This window comes from Ambystoma mexicanum, chromosome 6q (assembly GCF_040938575.1).
Source record: "Ambystoma mexicanum isolate Mex_15411 chromosome 6q, UKY_AmexF1_1, whole genome shotgun sequence".
Classification (NCBI taxonomy): domain Eukaryota; kingdom Metazoa; phylum Chordata; class Amphibia; order Caudata; family Ambystomatidae; genus Ambystoma; species Ambystoma mexicanum.
In genome coordinates this window covers 1,087,706,990-1,087,727,143 of record NC_090937.1, presented here as the reverse complement: position 1 = coordinate 1,087,727,143, position 20,154 = coordinate 1,087,706,990, and the positions used below count along the sequence as shown (strand labels likewise).

General features: G+C 46.5%; 1 protein-coding gene across 11 annotated transcripts in view; it reads right to left on the bottom strand.

Annotated features, from left to right (window-relative positions):
- CLOCK (clock circadian regulator) overlaps nucleotides 1-20,154 on the bottom strand; it is a 2,930,945-nt gene that overhangs the window by 110,518 nt on the left and 2,800,273 nt on the right. For all 11 annotated transcript variants that reach the window (XM_069631637.1, XM_069631640.1, XM_069631638.1 and 8 more), the window contains one exon: nucleotides 9,305-9,557. In XM_069631637.1, coding sequence (XP_069487738.1) covers nucleotides 9,305-9,557 — 253 coding nt within the window. The remainder of the gene's footprint in view (nucleotides 1-9,304; nucleotides 9,558-20,154) is intronic.

The window sequence follows — 20,154 nt, the reverse complement described above, 5'->3', positions numbered from 1 at the left end:
CAAATTTCTCTCCAAAATATCGTCTCCAGTAAATCCCATGTCTTCCAGTGTAGATTTAACATGGATTCAGAACCATAAGTGAGGATTGCTAGTACTTTTTGTCTATAAAAAGTAATTAGGGGCTTTAACGAAAATGTGCCATACTTCCTGTGTAGCATTACCCCTTGCCGAGTGTTAGTCCGAATTATATGCAGTACCCTTTGGGAACACCACGCACAATTAAGACTACAAGTAACAGTACAAATTCACCTTTGGTACAAGCCTGTACTACACAGTTAAAGTGGTAGCGATGGCTGAGCAGCCAGACTTATCTCAAGAGCAAGTGAGCAGTATCAATAGTTACACAAAGGAGAGCAATTACTATGATTCAAACAAACACTGACTCAAGGTTTCTGAGTAAAAGAAGAACAAGCTACTTTCTTACCTGGTAACGTTCTTTTGATGGGATGGTCCGACGACGTATTCCACATCTATGACAGGTAATCACCACAGCTGTGCTGCTTCGGAAAATGTTCTGCGTCTGCGTCGATACGCTGTCCTCAAGGGCCTCCGTCGAGCCGACATCAACGGATGTTATAAGTAGGACGCACGACCCCCGTAGCCTCAGTTGTAGTTTTTTCACCAGAACGTGTGGCACCAATCTTCTGCCAGAATGACTACAGAAAGCCTTGCAGAAACGAAAGCTGCAATCGCATAAGAAATTCTGTAGCGGGGCAGGTAGGGAGGGAGCGATGTGGAATACGTCGTCGGACCATCCCATCGAAATAACGTTACCAGGTAAGAAAGTAACTTGTTCTTCGAAGGGATTGGGTCCTCCGACGTATTCCACATCTATGACAGACTCCCAAAGCACTACCAACGTATGGAGGAGGGAAAATAATTTAGGATTTTAGAATGCCCAATAAAATTGCAGAGTAGAGGACCGCCTTACCAAAGGCCAAGTCTTGCCCATTGACCGAATCCAGGGAGTAGTGTTTTACAAAAGTATGGACAGAGGCCTATGTGGATGCTTCACAAATGTTACAAATGGGAACACCCCTCTGCAGAGCAGTAGAGGCAGCCACACCTCTAGTAGAATGGGCCCGTAAGCCCACCGGAGGGTTCTTACCCGCCAAGCGGTAGCATTCAGAAATTGTCAAGATAATCCATCTAGACAAAGTCTGTTTAGTAACATCTTGTCCCAAACGCCTTCCAGCGTATCCTAAAAAGAGCTGAGCATCCACTCGGACCTGGGACATGCGTGAGATGTAGAAACTTAAAGCTCTCCTAGGATCCAACCTATGGAACCTCTCCTCTTCCTTACCAGGATGCGGAGGAGGATAAAATGCCGGAAGAACCACCTTCTGGCTTAAATGAAATTCCGACACAACTTTTGGAAGAAAAGAAGGACGAACCCTAAGGACAACCCTGTCCTTATGGAACACCGTGAAGGGTGGCTTAACTGAAAGTGTCTGCAACTCACTCATTCTCCGAGCGGAAGTGACCGCAAGTAAAAATACAGTTCTCAAGGTCAGCAGTCTCAAAGGACAGGAATGTAAAGGCTCAAAAGGAGCACCCATTAGGAATTTTAGAACCAGGTTCAAATCCCAACCGGGCACCTGGAAAGGTGACGGTGGGAACACATTAGTGAGTCCTTTGAGAAACTGAGAAATCAAAGGTATTTAAAAATAAGAACACTCCTCAGACGAGCAATTAAATATGGACAGCACCGACAGGTAAACTTTAATGGTACCCACTTGCAGGCCCTTGAGGGCTAACGAAAGCAAAAAAGACAGAACCACAGGAATGGCACATGAAAAAGGATCCACATTCTTAACCCTGCACCAGTCGCAGAACTTTCTCCAACGGCAACGGTACAAGGACTTTGCTGCATGCCTTCTGGCCGAAAGCAACACCTCCATCACGTCTTCAGGGAGGTCCCAGTCCTTATACCTCAACCTTTCAGAAGCCAAGCATGAAGGTTGAGGGACTTGAACTCTGGATGGAGAACCTGACCCCCCTCCTGTGAGAGCAGATCGTATCGGTAGGGAAGACGGCGTGGAGGGCAGATGGACATGTCTAGGAGGTCCGGGTACCACGTTCTCCTGGCCCATGCCGGAGCAATGAGGATCATCCGGGAACCGAACCTCCGTAGCACTTGCGGCATGACGGGGACTGGAGGAAACGCGTACAGCAGTGGGAAGGACCACTCCACTACGAATGCGTCCCCTAAGGCTCCTCTTGGAGGAAATTCCCACGAGCAGAACCTTTCGCACTTCCGGTTGACACTGGTGGCGAAGAGATCCACTTGGGGGGTCCCCAAAAGGGCAAAGAGCTCCAGGAGAATCTCCTGAGCCAGCTCCAACTCATGAGAGACCGTGCTCTGCCTGCTCAGAGCATCCGCCGCTTCGTTTTCGTCTCCGGCCAAATGAACTGCTGAGATAGAAATTTCCTGCTGGATGGCCCAGAACCAGAGCTGCATCGCCTCTCTGCACAGAGGAAGTGAGCCTGCCCACCCTTTTTGTTGAGGTAGTGCATGGCCACCGTGTTGTCCGTCAGAATCAGGACATTCTTCCCGTGCACAGTCGGCAGAAAAGCCTTCAGGGCTAGCCTGATGGCCCACAGCTCCAACAAATTGATACGGAATCTGGACTCCGACGGAGACCAATGACAGCTGACTGTCAACTGGTTGGCATGAGCTCCCCATCCCGTGAGGGACGCGTCCGTCACAATAGTCACCTCCGGCCAGGGTAGCCAAAATGGAGCCCCCCTCATCAGATTGTCTTCGACGGCCCACCACAGAAGATCCTGGGCGAACGAGGTTGGCACCTGAACAGGGTCCAACATCCTGCCAGAGGACTGTGACCACTGGAGCTTGACAGCACATTGCAGAGATCTCATCCGCAACCTGGCCTCTGGCACCAGAAGAATGCAGGATGCCATGAGGCTGAGCAACCTCAAAGACTCGAATGTCGGGAGACTCTGGGCATGTTGAAACTTGTGCACCATCTGCAGAAAGTGATGAGCCCTCATCTGGGGAGGGAAACACTGCCCCAGGGATGTGTCCAGCACTGCTCCAATGCACTGGAGCCGCTGGATTGGCATCAAATAGGACTTCTTATAATTGAGGGAGAAGCCCAGCCTGTGAAGGGAGTGGCAGGTGACTGACAGATGATCCAGGGCTTGCTCGGGAGAGAGCGCCCTTATCAACCAATCGTCCAGGTAGGGGTAGACGTGAATCCCCCTTTTCCTGAGATACGCTGCTACCACCACCATGAGCTTGGTGAAGACCCTCGGGCGGAGGTCAATCCGAAAGGCAGGACCCGAAACTGAAAATGCGAGTCGCCAACCGCAAACCTCAGGTACTTCTTGTGCTTGGGATGAATCGGCACATGAAAATAAGCGCCCTTGAGGTCGAGAGACACCAACCAGTCCTGAAGCTGAAGGGCCTGGAGGACTTGAGAAAGAGTAACCATCTTGAACTTGTCCTTCCTGAGGAGATTGTTCAAACCACGCAAGTCCATGATGGGTCTCAGTCCTCCGTCCTTTTTCGGGATAAAAAAATATGGGGAATAGCATCCCTTGTTCCTCTCCACTACAGGCACCAGTTCTATGGCGCCTTTCTCCAGCAGGGATTTGATTTCCTGCGCAAGGAGCGGATCCGGACTCTTCAAAGAGAGATTCCCTGGTGGATTGTCGTGAGGCCTCTGCCGGAAAGGAAGACGGTAGCCGTGGGCTATGATCTCCAGAACCCACACATCTGAAGTAATGGCACACCACTCTACAAGATGCTGCGCCAGCCTTCCTCCAACCGGCGAACCATGGGACATGGCCTCATGACTGAGCTAAAGCGGTTGCGGCAGTGCCTGAGGGTAAAGAGGCAGCTGCCTGAGCAGCCTTGGCACCTCGAGTACCTTGTTTTCCACCTCTGGTACTCCTACGGTGGCCCCTTTGACTTGCAGCTCCTCTCGATCTACCAAAGGAAGAGTAATATCGAAAGGAACCTCCCCTCCATTGCTGTCCCCTAGGACGAAAAGGCGGAGGTTAGCGAACTGCAGCGTTCAACGACTTTGTTGCAGCTTTGGAGGTCTGCAACCTCTCAAGGCTCTCGTCAGCCTGCCAAAAAGATGTTCACCATCAAAGGGCATGTTGAGAAGCTGGGCTTGTACATCAGGCGCAAACCCTGACTTCCGCAACCACGCAAACCTGCGCATTACGGTGCTCGCCGCCATGGACCGGCTGACAAAATCTGCCATGTCCAGACCCGACTGAACGGATTCACACATGGCATCCTTGCCATCCTGCACGATAGCAAGAAAACCATCCCGTTCCTCCCCTCCCGGGAATATGTTCAGCCGCTAATGAAATACAGTTCCACAGAGTGTGCGTGAAACGTGCTAAGGCACACACGGAGTTGGCTGCCTGTATAGCCATACCCCTGAAGAAAACACTTTCTTCGGCCAGCCATCAAAATGCTTGCTGTCCCTATCAGGAGGGATGGTAGGGTACGACGCCTGCTTTGCTGGGGCCGTAGCCACCTCCACCACCAAACTCTCCGGAGTGGGGTGCGTGGTCAAATAGCAGGGGTCGCTACTGGCTGGACGGTATTTTTTCGGCAAAGACTTGCTCACTGCCAGGAGACTCTCTGGAGCAGTCCAAGCCGCTGCCACCCTTCTTTGCAAGGCCATATGGAATGGCAGAACCGGGTCAGTTGGTGGACCTTGGTCCAAGATATCTGTCAGGTCATCCTGCAGAAAATCCACTGGTGGCTCAGACCACCCCAAGTACTCCGTCACCCTCAACATGAGCCGCCGGTACGAAGACTCGGCGTGCGTGCCAGGTTCAGGCCTACCGAACTCCACCTCCGGAGATAGGTGTCCAGACCACTGGCGTCGTGCAAAGACTGACACAGGTCTTCCAACTGGCTATGACCAGATAAGAGGTCGTCAGGAACCTCATCAGGAACTAAACCTTCCTCAGACCCTTCATCCACCTCAGAAATATAATCAAGAGGCTGGAATAAATCCCTGGATGAAGGCACAGAAAAAGGCACAACCACATTTTTTGACTTGGCCAAAACCTTCCTCTGGGTTTTCCCCGGTCTCCGGGGCACCTCCGATAAAGCCTCCTCGAAAGGTGTCGAGGGCGTCGACGGAATAGGCGTCGACGTCGAGCGTGGCGCCAATGGCTTCGACACAGGCCTCGGGGGCGGTGCCCCAAGCGTGTCCTTCAAAACAAAGAACCTAAGAAAGGAACCCACGCCGATGACAGTCCTAAATTCTGTCAATAATTTCGGTTAAATCTCCATATTTTTATAAGGTGTGTGCTTTCAAAGAAAGTCACAGGAAAAACAAAACCAAAGGAAAATCCTAGGAGTACATGAAAATAAATTTATTATACAAAAAAACATATTTTTTAAGAATTTCAGAATGCTTTTTACACAGGTTTAAAAGAAATAGCAAAAAAATGAAACAGAAACATAAAGCATAACATTCATCATGTGTACATTATAATTTCGTCAGAGAAATGAAATAGGATATTATGCAAAAAAACAATTAATGAAAGAACAGAAGCCCAACAGGAAAGCAATTGTACCTGTGGGCTGAATATCACCAGGGTGTGTAAAAAATTACCCTGGTTTAGACAGAGTGAAACTATTCACAATCAACTTATGTCATATGGTTATTTTGCCATATAATTAATTGCCAACGTGTATGAAATATCGAAGATTTGTTCCCAAAGTGCTTGCAGAAGGGAGGGGAACAAAGCGCAAGGAGAAACACGTTTCGGCGGGCCTATAGAGGCTATTGTGGTCGAAGCCTTCCTCAGGGCAGAATAGATGTAATATGGTGATTAATCCCTAAAGGGGGCAGAAAAGAAATTGAACATGATTGGTACAACTAGTACTCTATAGGGAAAATTACAAAGGAGTGTAATGGGGATTGGAGAAGATTGGTCCAGTAATCAATGGACCGGACAATAGCCCAAAATTTCAGGCTCAATTTGTTGCACAACCTAAGCAACCGTGGTTGCTAAGATATAAATACAAACAATAGGTGTGCCCCAGTGTGCATGCGTGGGCAGGGGCAGTATAAACATTCAAAACAAAGAACCTAAGAAAGGAACCCACGCCGATGACAGTCCTAAATTCTGTCAATAATTTCGGTTAAATCTCCATATTATTATAAGGTGTGTGCTTTCAAAGAAAGTCATAGGAACAACAAAACCAAAGGGAAATCCTAGGAGTACATGAAAATAAATGTATTATACAAAAAAACATATTTTTTAAGAATTTCACAATGCTTTTTACACAGGTTTAAAAGACATAGCAAAGAAATGAAACAGAAACATAAAGCATAACACCTGCACGGGAGCCGTTAGCCTTATTTTTAGATCTAGCTGATTGATTTTTTTCTTTCATAAGTGGTCTCTTCTTAATCGGAGCAACGTTCAATTTCTGATTTATATTCGAAGATTGGGAATCGCACTTGTTTCTGTTTCCTTATCTGTGTCGATGTTATTTCCATTAAGTCAGTTCCTATACTGGTTGGTGGATTGACTTGACCAGGTATAGGATGATTTCTGTTCACCATTGTTTTGGATCCTGTACCGTCATTTTCTTGTGGTAATAGACAGTCTCTCACTTGAGCTACATTTTCATTAGGTAGGTTTTTATCCCTATGATACTCTTTGTGCATATTTTGTAATGGAATTTTGTCAGGTGCTGCATGGCAATTAGGCTCATGGTGATCTTGGTGTCTCTTTTTCAACATATCCATCAAAGCTGCTGTTAACAAGGCTTTGTTCAGATGATCTGTTCTTGCAATATCAAAGAGACGAGCCTGCCATTTTGTTAATGAAGGCTTTGGTGTGAATATGCTTGGTGTTTATGAGCGAAAGCAAGGTAGCTTGGCCTTTAATAGCGTCGCCACAGGTGTCGTATAGCTTTAAAAAGGTGCTAGTACAATTGTTGAAGCGGCCATCAGTGAATTTTGCAGCTCAAGCATTGTTGTTGGTATTGCAGGGTAGGTTTCTTGGTTAATTAAATCACACGTGAACTTATTGCACCTTTTTTCTAGCTAGTCCTTGTTCGGTGGATTATTTGGCGCAGTTTGTACCCATTTGCCGTATGTCTGTGCCACATTTCTTTCTATTGGATAAGGTAAATCCGTCATGGTCGCTTGATGTGTTAAAATACCATATGTCCGGGAACCATGAAGGATTGGGTTAGAGGTCATCTCTGCATCTAGGTTTCTCTGAATAAATGGTAACGTGTGAGACCAAAGATCTGGTTCCGCTTTTCGTGGTTTGACATTATCGAATTACATTTCTGTAATCTTCAGGGACAGTCGTGCTGTCCGCTATCGATCTGTTTGGCTTTCTGGAGGCACAGTGTTTTGCATGCTCATCCCAGATCCACATTTTTGCTGCCAATATTGTTTTGCTTTTGCAGCTCGAAGCCTTAGATCAGTGATAGGAGCAGTCCGACGATCTTTTAAGTTCTTTTCAGGAGAGGTTGAAAGTCCAGTTTTGTCGCCGTCCTCACCTATGTCTAATTGGTTGCATATTTGTTCACCAGAGGCAACTATACTAGTGTCTACATTCATAGTAAGAGTACTCCCAGGAACAGTCGCGGGTGGTTGGATCTGGGAGCATGCTGTGCGCGGTGCAACAAGTTCCTGACTGCACCGAGGCAAAAGATTTATCTGTTTGTTTGAGGGCCCGGCATTAGAGAATCAATAGGTAATTTCCAGACATAAGAGGTCTCTGAAACCACATGGGAGGTGAATTCAGAATTACTCAATTTAGTTGAATGGCCGTTCTGATCTTTCAAGCCCTCTCCCTCCTCCACTTTCTCATTTTCAATAGTTCCATTAGGGTCGGCGAACAGCAATTTAGTTAAGAGTGTCTTGAGGTGATTGAAATACCAAATCACTCACCTCCACAGCCGCATCAGCTTGCAGTTCCTTTACCATTACCTCGCCTCCCTCAAGGCCGGCAGTCCAGTCAGGCGACAGATGTACTGCGTCCAGGGAAGTTGATTTCCGCTGTTTCGTTGGTACAAGACTTCAGTACCTGATGACGCGTACAAGGTTGTGGATGTTTGGCAGAGCCCATTGGAGGCACCGCTCCACCAAACTCAACAAACCCGAGCAACGAACTCACACACCTGTGAGTCTTTTTGTGTATTTGGTGAGGGATGATGGGAAATCTCCTTAAAGGTGCAACACTCCAAGACAAGCAGCCACTAAAAATGTCAGTCAAAGCAAATTCACCACTCTCCTTGCCACAAACTCGAGCACCGAACTCATGCAAATATAATGTTTGGAACAAAGGATTAATAATGTAACCAGAGTGGAATTGCAGTATTGACAAGCATGAAGTACAGACAAATAGAATTTAATTATTTATGTATGCAATAAACCTGCGGCCTTTTAAGCCACAAAGAATAAGCCGCCTATGGACATTTGTTATGGCTTTAAAGGTTATGCCGCGGGTGTTGTTACCAGAAAAGTAATGGGGGAGGTATGAATCGAGAAGTGAACAAGTACCAAGGTAATGCTTTATTGCCATATAGTCCAGTCCAAATCAGACTACTGTAAACCTACACAAGCTTAGCAGGTTTAAAGTACACTTGGCAAAGGTAAAAACACTAGGGCTCCATTTTTAAGTCCCTGTAGTGTAAAAGGTGGTATGAAAAAGTAATATAAAAGTGAGTACCTGCTTAAACAGCACATTTTGCTCTCCAGGGCATTTTCAACGTGTTTGCAGGTCGAGCAGCGTCGGGGAACGGGATTGCAGAAACCAAAAGCATTTAAGCCCAGCATGTCATTTAAGTTTGCTTGTGTAAATGCATTCAGTTTCTATGAAATTATCCTGTTTTAATCATGTGCTAAGAAGCTGGCACATTACATAGTATACATAGGATTCGATTAACTATATTAAGCATTTACAACTTTTGCACTACTAAGTGCAAAAAAAAGTGTTATGGTAATTTCTCATGGTTTTGAAACTTGCTTTGCACTTCATAGTGAAAATAATCGCTGGTTGTTTGTAAGAAGCAAGTCTGACGCCTGGCTTTCCATTTCCCAGCTACAGTTATTTCCTATTGGGTTATTGCTATATTCTCTTGGACACCGGCCCCCCCCTTATCACATCCTCCTTTAAAACTTTGCACCCTCCTCCTTACACCCTGGTACCTATAAATGCAATATGCAAAGAACATGAGTAAACGCCAAAACTATTGTCATTGCCAATGCTTTTTAATATACTTAGTCGTCGTTATAAAATTAGGAAATATTTCTTCTGAGTAAACTGTGCCTACCTGCAAAAATTGCTGTGATTGTTGTGTCATCTGAGGTGCAGCAGGTTGCTGAAGGGTGGTTATCTGCGGCTGCTGCTCTTTTGGAATTTGCTGCTGTGCTATAGATAATGTCTGAGGCTGCTGCGGTTGTGTGGTAAAGGTGGGATAGGCAGTCACCACCTGCCCCATGAACATAGTACTTGGCACCATCACTGCCCCACAGGCAACAGGGGTAGTCACTAATTTGGTTACCAGCTGCTGCCCTTGCGAAAATCTATAAAAGAAAACGATACATGAACACTATTTGGTGGCACGCTAATTGAAAACATGGGGGGTCGCAATGGGCTGATTTCAGTGTAAACATAGTCAAAGCCTTCTAAATGTCAGCCTTTAGAGATTAAAGAATGCAACTACCTACATAGCAGGGTAGCAACCACCACATGCACTTTATACAACTGCATATTGTGGCATGGATTTGAACAACTGCTGACACTTGTCAAAAACATTGTTTTGGTGTTAGAATTATTTAAATCACTTCTTGGTGAGAAGAATTTAAGACAAAGTATTCTTTTCACAATGTGTTTACTTGTGCACATCAACTGAAATCAGACGATTGTCGGGGATACTCCTCAGCCCTGGTGGCTCTCAATTGCAAATAAATGCACACCTTTAAAAGTAAGTCACAAATACATTACATTAATCAACACTGAGCTTGGGTATATATATATTTTTTTTTAACTTCTCTTATTGATTTTACAACAGTTAAAACATCCCCCCCTGTACCCTCCCCCAATCCCCTCCCATTGCCCCCTCAGTCCCGCCTCCCCCCTGGAGGAACTGCAGGCCTCTTCTGCCAAGGACCTGTGAGAACCACATACTCAGTGTACATCCAGTAACTTTAGGCGTTGCGGACTCCATTGCGCCCTATATTCATCTTTCAGAAATGCCAGTGTTTCTCCCCACTCCCCAGCAAATTGCTGCAGGTTGTTATTCATTGCATAAGACACCCACTACAGGGCGACCAGTTCCCAGACCTTTGGCAGCCAATCCTGAATCGTAGGAGTAGTTAGCCCTTTCCAGTTCCGAGCTATGAGAGTCATTGCAGCCAAAGTGAGTACCACCCTTGCCTTTTCCCGGCTTCTAGGTTCTCTTTCCCTCTTTTCCCCTGGCAACCCCAACAAAATTTGCTCTGGGGATCTGTTGTCTCCCTGCCCAAAGGCCTAAGTTTGGGCCTGCTGCACCTCCTCCCAGAAGGGGGCTATTCTTGGGCATTTCCACCATATGTGGACAGCCGTGACTTCCTGTCCACATCCCCTCCAACACACCACAGACATTTCTGGATATATGCGTTTTAGACAGGCAGGAGTGTAGTGCCACCCATAGAGTATCTTGTACAACAATTCCTGTCATTTGGGAAGCTTCAGCCAGTTTGGGGATTCTCCTCCACAGTTTTTCAAGGGCCATCCTTCCCGATCGCTCGCCCCAGCGCCTGTTCCCATTGACTCATAGTTCCACGCTGCTCTGGGGGTAGTATCATCTAAATCGGATATCAACCCCTTCGAGCCATCATGTATCAGCAGGTACTTCTCGAATGGGGGAACCCACCTGTGGCCGCCTCCCTGACTCCAGGACTCAGCAATCAATGCCTTAGCTACTTGTATCAGAGTCTCTTCCCTTCCTCCACTCAAAACGCTTGCTTGCAGTTTACAAAGGAGCGAATGGCCTGGCCGTGGAACATATCCCGGACTACCCTGCATCCCCCCTCCCGCCATTGCCCGAAAGCCCCCACGTTCCTTCCCTGGGGTGAAGTCTTCATTGTTAAATATGGGGGCAAAGGGGTAAGGGAACGTCGTGATTACATTCCTCGCAACTAGTCTGTCCCAAACATCCGCTACCAGTTTGGTTACGGTACTCATATACATATGTTGCAGCCTGTGTTGTTTCGGGAGCCATAGTACTTCCCTTAAGTCATGCTGCGTCACTGCCCTATCCATCGAGGCTCATTGCTTGTCCCCCCTGTCCCCTGCCCCGAGAACCACTCCCTCAGGACCCAGAGTTGCATTGCCTCATAATATTGTTGGAGATTGGGAAGAGACAGCCCCCCTCCCTCCTTGGGGCCACCAAGATCTGCCTACTGATTCTTGCCCTCTTCCCTTCCCAGACAAACTCGTTTACCATTTTCCTCAACTCCCTGAACAACACTGCCGGAATTGCCTGGAATAGATATAGAAGGCCAGGGGGAGTACTACCATTTTTACCATCACTATTCTCCCTACCCATGAAATCCTAAGGCTCCCCCACTTCTGGAGGTCCCTCACTATATCCTTCACTATGGGCGGATAGTTGGCTGCGTACCATCCCGCCGGGGCTGGGGTAATGTTCACTCCCAGATATTTAATTCTCCCTTGGGTTTGTACAAAAGGTGCTACTTCCTTCAGGTGCGCTATTTCCTCTTTCCCCACCGTGAGGTTCAACAGTTCTGATTTGTTGAAGTTAATTCGTAAGCCTGACGCCCCCCCGAAACTCCCCCAGCAATGAAATGCATGCTTGTATCAAGCTCATATGCCTGGTTAGTGCCAGGAGCATGTTGTCGGCGAAGGCCGCGACTTTATGTTGAGTGCCCGCAAAGGGAACTCTCTGTATCTCGTCTGCTTCCTTGATCACCTGGAGTATGGGCTCCAGATGTATTGCATAGAGGGGAGAGTAGGCATCCCTGTTTTGTCCCCCTGCCCAGATTGATGGTACACGACATTGAGCCATTTACCGAGAGGCTTATTACCGGGGCATAGTAGTTAGCCTTGACCATTTCCTTAAAGCTCCCGCCCACAGGCCCATCTTATCCATGACCCGGAACAGGAACGTCCATTCCACACAGTAAAAGGCCCTTTCCGCGTTTAGTGACAGGAGGGCCGCGGGGTGTCCGTTTTCCGGGATTTGTCCACCAGGTGGGCCACCCTCCTGATATTATCTGCTATTTGCCTCACCAGTACAGATCCCGACTGGTCCTGGTGGATCAAGGCGGGTAGGCACACCTCTAACCTGTTAGCCAGTATTTTAGTATGCATTTTTGTGTCCACATTAATGAACGCAATAGGCCTACAGGAGGTGCATTCTGCCGGGTATTTGTTTGATTTTAAAATAAGGGACATTTTTACCTATTCAATAGAGGAGGTGATGCGCCCCCTGGTCTTAAAGGTATTGTATAGGCATATCAGATTTGGTGCCAGTGTTGCGGAGAATGTTTTATAAAAGGATGACGTGTACTCATCCGGGCCCGGCACCTTGATTGCAGGTAGCTTCCTGATTACCCTTCTCACTTCCTCTTCCAGGATATCCTGCCCCAGAATATCCAAGTTCTCCCTCCCTATACTGGGGAGTTGGACCCTCTCTGGGAAGTCCATTTGATTTTGGCTCGGGGGGAGCGCTCCGAGGAGTAGAAATGTTCATAGTACCTTGCTAAGCATTCCTGGATGTCTTCTGTGCGCGTGAGGTGCTCCCCCGTCTCGTCCCTTATGGCAGTGATTGTGTTCAGTACCCCACAAACCCTTAGCAATCTTGCTAGTAGCGCATCCGCCTTATTGGGTTTCACGTAATTTCTCTGCCTCACAAAAAGGAGTGCCCCTTCTGCCTTTTTCGTTGTCAAAACCCCTAACTGCCCTCCTGCCCTTCTGTAAGCTTTAAGGGTATGCCTTGTGGGGGTTTCCAAGCCCTTTTCTTGGCCTCCTCCACTTCTTCCTCAAGCTGGACCTCTTTTTTGTTTTTTATTCATATATGGTTAATACACAAACCTTTACAAACATACTCTAGGTATACAATTCAACATTTCATTGCTTCTCATTGCATTTTCAATTTCTTAAAAAAACATAAAATCATAAAACATATTCATTACACGAGTTCCATAAACATATATTCATTACAATTCAGTTCCTTTCCTTTTTGTGCAAATATTGCTAAAGTGCAAAATGCAAAAGTGCATATCCTGCATAGTCCAACACAACTCACTCACCTAGCACCCAATTGAGAGTTGAAGTTGGATTTGTACAGAGAATGTGCAAAGTGGCAATATATAAAACATACGTTCCACATTAAATATTGCGCCTTTTCATATAAACAAAGTCTACCTTGTAGTTTAAACATGATTGGCAAATGGGTAATTATTCAAATTATGCCAATAAGAGGACACGATTTACATAAAATGTGGATCCTATAGTCAACATAAATTCCTTTTATACCATTATGGTATCCAACAGTAAAACTGTCGCTACATAGTTTCTAAACAAGACAATTGATCATCAATTATAAGCAAAAAACGATTAAGTGATAAAACCAATGATGTATTTTCTCCCCACATACAAAGTATCCACAATAGATCCCTTGAATAACTAGTTGCCCCAATATAAAATTTGCCAAGGACGGTCCTTCTAACTTTTTCCCAGTGCACATAATGAATAAAAAAATGCTTGAGGGTTTCAGGTTCGTTAGTACATGAGCAAAAAACAGCACATACCATCAGTCTTCCTAGCATTTTTTGAGTGCCAGTATGGAATTTGATCATTCGTGTGAAATTGATTTCACTTAAATCTCATATACAAAGATTGTGCCTTATCACAGGGAAAGCATAACAAATAAGGTGAATGTGGTTGTTTCTTTTTCACAAATCGGGCATATTCCTTATAAGAGCTATATCAACAAATCGTCTCAATCATGCACGCCCAGTCATGTTCAAAGTGCTTCTTCTTAACGTGAACAGGGCGTGAGCAAAGATCAAGCACATTTACTTCTATGTTATACAAAAGTGCTTTGATTTTAAGATCAAAGTGTGCAATTGATGCAGACTGGGCATTAATTATCATTTGGGATAGGCCTACATACAATGAGTTGCGAGGAGGTGTAATCATTTTCATGTAATTCGTCAGCATCCTCCATTGGTATTTAGAAGATAAAGAGCTTAAACCCAATTTGTGTCTTAGAATAGAATTTGGGAGGGCATTGGACAATCCAAGAGTTCTCTTCCATATCCTTTCTTGTATCGTCATTATCTAATAGACACATGTCGAGGCCATATAATAAAATCGCATCAACCTTGAGAGTATAAAGCTCTAGTACAGGCATAATGGAAAATGTACAGTATTTGCTATATATCATTCTCATCTGCGACAGGAGAGGTCTAAGCTTTAGGTTTAGGGAATACTTTCACATTAATAGCGAAGATGTATCACATAGGTTGTAACCTAAATAACGAGTTGTTAAAGTGCGCTTTATTTGAATTCCTTCAATGGACCATTTAAAGAATCAAATCTTCCTGTTTGCAAAGATAATAATGACTATAGACAATGCCCCATTGGTACAGTTTTCAAATATTTTTCTGAGACTTCCAATTGTGCCAAAGGAATTTGTTATTCAAGTGTCATATAGTCATACCACACCTCTGCTGGAATAGATGTATCAAAATTAGGATTACCTATAGCAGAATAACTTCTTAGAGCAGCCCAAGCATTTTTGATGTTGTGTTTACATATGTATCCAATCATGTGCCGATTATCTTCCATATACAATTTAAATTTGACTCATTTAATCTTGTTTTTGTATCTCTGACAGATCTGATTTTTTAAGCTTGAGTATGAGGCTTCCACCCTCGGTATCATTTTCATTTTGCTCAACTCTTTGTTTTTTTTTCAATTTTAAATTTGCCTCTTCTTTGTTGAATATTTGCTTTTGCTGCAGATTATTTGTTTTAAGATGTTGAGTTGCTAATTTACTCACATGATGTTTAATCATGGAATTGTTCCACACCTCTATTTGTTGCAAAAGTATTCCATGATGATATGCATCCATTTCAGGCATAAATTCTTGGTTGACCACATAGGACAGCTTCCGACATAAGTTGATGTTCCAACAAACAGAGACTGAATGTCGTTCCATTTCCAGCAAAGCTAAAGTGGGCATACTTTGCTGTCGATTGAATGAGATGGTCGTGTCTAAGTTTATAATCATGTGATCGCCTATTTCCAGATTCGTGATTGTCACATGATCACATAAACCTATTATATTGATAGATACTCCAAAATAGTCAATATATGACCTATTGAAGCCTCTTCGCCAGGTGAAGGGCACTTGGTTCTTCTTAGTAGAGACTATTTCAATATACCATTCAGCCAGGAATTTGACCTAACAGTGCCCTCTAATCGTTGAATTTGATGCAAAAATCCCATTTGCTTTAGTAATATGATTACTTTCACCATCCATAGATGTAGAATTAAAATCACCACTTATTATGAAAATTGATTTTTGATTGCGAAGAAAAGCATCTTCTAATACTATGTCCAAATTTGAGAAAAGCATAGATTGTGCTATCTTTTTTGGATTCCAATATATGCAAATTATTAAGAGGCATATTTTATTTTCACTATTAGGGATTAGTTCCATCACCAACAGATCATCACAAGCAGAGATCAACTTTGTGCACACTTTCATCTTATTGTCCACTTAGATAGCAAGGCCCCCAAATGATATGCCTGAGTGGTCAATGTTTGCTGGATGCGTAAAAGTAGTGTAGCCGTTCAAGTAAAATTTTTGCAATTTCATCGTCTCTTGCAATAAAATAATTGATGGTTTAGTGCTAAACATCAGTGAATTAAACCAAGAAATTACATTAATGAACCCACAGGAGTTCCAGAATTTTATTGTAATTACATCCTGGCTACGTCTGAGTTGTCAGGTTTCTAGAAGTAAGACAACTTTTCATGTAGGGTTCTATCCATGATAGACCCTTCATTGCACTGGCGAGAGAGGAGAGCTGCACCAATATCTCATCATTTGATATTTGGGTGGGGGGGTCAGAGTTAATTAGGCATCAATTCCTTGCTACCATCAGTAGGTATCTCCTTTAAACGTGAGCGACAGCTCGCTGTTCCCACATCAGTTTGGTAATGATATACAAATGAAATTGGCAGATTGTTCTGTTATTATTAGTTATAGACAGGGTCACCCATTCCATATCATCCGAGTTTAAGCTTCTAAGAGGAGGATTCTGTTTAAAGACATTAAGCATATGAGCAGTTAAGTCTGGACCTACCATTGATGTTTGTCACTCAACCAACCAATGATATTAGGCATATCAGGTGTAGGTTCAGTCGGCGTTAGTTCAATTGATGCATCATTGTTTAGGTTACTATGTACGTCATCGGGCGGGGTTTCCCTAGAATCATCAGAGATGCTACAGACATTATCCTTAACAGCTGTAACAGGTTTGCTATGCAAAACTTCATCCGGCTGAGAAACTATCAGGCCGATTCATGGAATTCTTCACAAAAGTGTCGCACGCGGCTGGCGCACAGCGTCCCCGTGCGAATGTCTGAGCCAGCCGCGTGCGATAAAATCAATTTCTGCGCACAGCGTATTCATGGATTCTCGCCTCCAAAAGCAGACGTGGCGCAGAGTGGCGCAGCGACCCTGCAGCAGCGCCAGTTACGCCCCCAAGAACGCCCTCGCGCAAGGAAAAGCCATCAAGATCGCAAAGCGGGGAACGCGTATTATGGGTTTCAGGAACACACGTGTGCTAGAAGTTTCACACGCGATCTGGCCTGGGGGAGCGTGTGTGTGTATTTCAGGGGTGCGCGAGAAGTTCAATACGCGAATGGCCTGGGTGCGTGTATTTCAGGGGTGCGCGAGAAGTCCCACACGCGAATGGCCTGGGCGCGTGTATTTCAGGGGTGCGCGAGAAGTTCCACATGCGATTGGCCTGGGCGCGTGTAGTCCAGAGGTGCGCGAGAAGTTCCACATGCGATCGGGCCTGGGGGAGCGTGTGCGTGTATTTCAGGGGTGCGCGAGAAGTTCCACACGCGATTGGCCTGGGCGCGTGTAGTTCAGAGGTGCGCGAGAAGTTCCACACGCGATCGGGCCTGGGGGAGTGTGTGCGTGTATTTCAGAGGTGTGCGAAAAGTTCCACACGCGATCGGGCCTGGGGGAGCGGGGTATGTGTATTTCAGGGGCTCGCGGGTGGTTTTACACGCGATCGGGCCTGGGGGAGCGGGGTATGTGTATTTCAGTGGGGCGTGAGAAGTTCCACACGCGATTGGGCTGGGTGCGGGTATTCCAGGGCTGCGTGGGAAGTTTCACACGCTCGCCTACAACACGTATTCATGGAATCGAACGTGGCCAATCCGGAAACACGTAAACCAGCAGGAAGTAGGCATACGTCCACCCGCACAGCATAAAAGTGCACGCAAACAACAAACAAGCTCAGACGCCAGGATGAACATACCGTTCCTAGCAGCAGTGGCCGTGGGATACCGCAGGAGGAGGAGGAGGATAGTCCGGGCCAGAATTTTTACACCCAGAACCAGCCTTTTTGGGATGCCTGATGACCATGTGTATGGGAGGTACAGGTTTCCACCTCACATAATACTTGACCTGGTCAGTGAGTGGGAAGATGACCTCACATCAACCACCCTGTGCTCCCAAGCACTCAGCCCCCTAGAGAAGGTCCTCAATGTACTGCACTTCCTGGCCACTGGATCATTTCAGCGGACAAGTGCCATAGTGGGGGGGGGGTGTCACAGGCCACGCAGTCACGCTGCCTACACCAGGTCTTGGACATCATCACTGCACGCCCATCAGTCCGCAGGCACATATACCTGCCCAGAACACCTGCAGAAAGGCAGGCTGTTGCCCAGGATTTCTACAGGGTGGCACAATTCCCCAAAGTACTAGGTGCCATTGATTGCACCCATGTGGCTCTACGTCCCCCCAGGGCAACTGAGCACATCTATAGAAACCGCAAGCACTGGCATTCCATCAACGCCCAGGTAGTATGTGATGCCAAGGGAATCATCACCTCAGTATACGCCAACTATCCAGGCTCCACCCACGACAGTTTCATCTACAGAATGTCTACCCTAAACCGGGACATAGAAGCTGGGCGGCATTGCGATACATGGCTGCTCGGTGAGTATAAATGCCACTGCGCATGCATGCATGTCAGATACTGAGTAAAGTCACAACCCCACTAATGATACCCATCACCACCTTCCCAGGGGACAGTGCCTACCCTCTCAGCACCCACATGATGACGCCAATTCGGAACCCCAACACGCCACCCCAGTTAAGATACAACACAGCCCTCATTGCAACCCGGGGCACCATGGAGCGCACATTCGGAGTGCTCAAGTCACGCTTCCGCTCCCTTGACCGTTCTGGCGGGCAGCTGTTATACGCTCCCCCAGTAGTGTGCAGGATCATAGTGGCAGCATGTGTCCTGCACAACGTTGCAATACGCCGGGGCCTGGCCGTGGACATGGTGGTGCCCCCACATCCCCAACCACATGCATGCGCACTGCGCATGGGAGGGGAAAGGGCACGGGGTGAGGCAGCCCATACACAGCTCGTGGCTAATTACTTCACATAAAATCACACCCCTGTGGAGTGCACACAGCCCTGGCACATACCAGCTGACAATCAATGATGATTGTAACTGACAATTATGATGTGTCAATGGACAGTCAACTGTCACAACCATACCAGCCTGAGATTGTACATCTGGAAGTGTTCCATTGTGTGCTTCCCTACCTACACAAACACCACCAATGCTGTGTTCAAAAGACACACTTCTATGCTGCTAAAATCATTACCCCCTTGCAAGACACAACATGACAACAGTGCCATGTCACCCAACCCCTCCCCAGCACCGCCACCCAACACACCATGGCATGACATGCCATGTGAGAGCAAACAAAGTCATCCCCCAAACATGACACGTGTCACAAAGTACAGTGTCCCTAATGGAAACTGGCCACACACAATATGCCCACATAAATGTAGAAACAACAACACACATGACCAAATACTTACCACAATACAATCGACATAGCATAAACATGACAGTACTAAGGCAAAGGATACGTAGTCTTACAACATGAGAATGCCAGCACATCCACCACCTCCAACTGTACAGTGTTGTTGTCATGCACATCTGGAAGTCCACTGCTCACAACATGAGCTCCATCTCCAAAGTGGACAGCCTTGTGAAGACATGAGGAATGAACCTGCAAATTAGGAGGGAGACATGGATGCACAAGCACACATCAATACACCATGCAGTGCACAATACAACAACAATATGCACTAGGAATGTATACACAGCATTGACTACAGACTGCCCACACATGTCGTGGGAGTCCAACGTCACTGTGTAAGTCACTGTCACTTGGGCACACCCTTTGCAAGCCCATGGAAACGGGAAGCAGGAGGGGTGTGTGTCTCACGAACCCAAGCATCTAACCCAAACTCAGGACATGCCTGCATGTGCCCAGCCGGAATACAGTGGATGCCCACGGAAGCCACACAAGGCAACACACTGCAACAAAAAATCAAAAATGGCCATGTGTGGGCCAGGGGTGTGGGGGAGGCCACCCAGGAGGTCCGAGGACAGGGTGCCCACCAACAGCCACCTGCGTGAATGTTGCGAAAATAAAACACCTCCATGGGCTCATGGCCTGCACGGCTACTAAATTGTGGGAGATTCACTGCTGGATTCGCTCTCCTCAACCTCTGCTGCTGCTGCCACAGGAGGTGGTGATGCTATGGGAGGCAACCCACGCAAAGCCCTAGTTTGGTCCTCCATGGCAGCAAGCATGCGGGTGTGGAAGGCCTTGTTCTGGAGGGATATGGTGCGGAGATCCCCATGCAACACCCGACGTGTTGCCCGGACCTCCGCTAGAGTTGCCTGCATCTCTGCTGTGAGCGTACGGGTGACGCGCTCCAGCAGCTGTTCCGTCCTGGTGACAGTGGAAGCCTCAAGGTCCACAAGAGTCTGCCTGAGGTGCCGGACCTCTCCCCTCAGGGCTTCCCTCTGTCCCTGGGCATCTATAGAA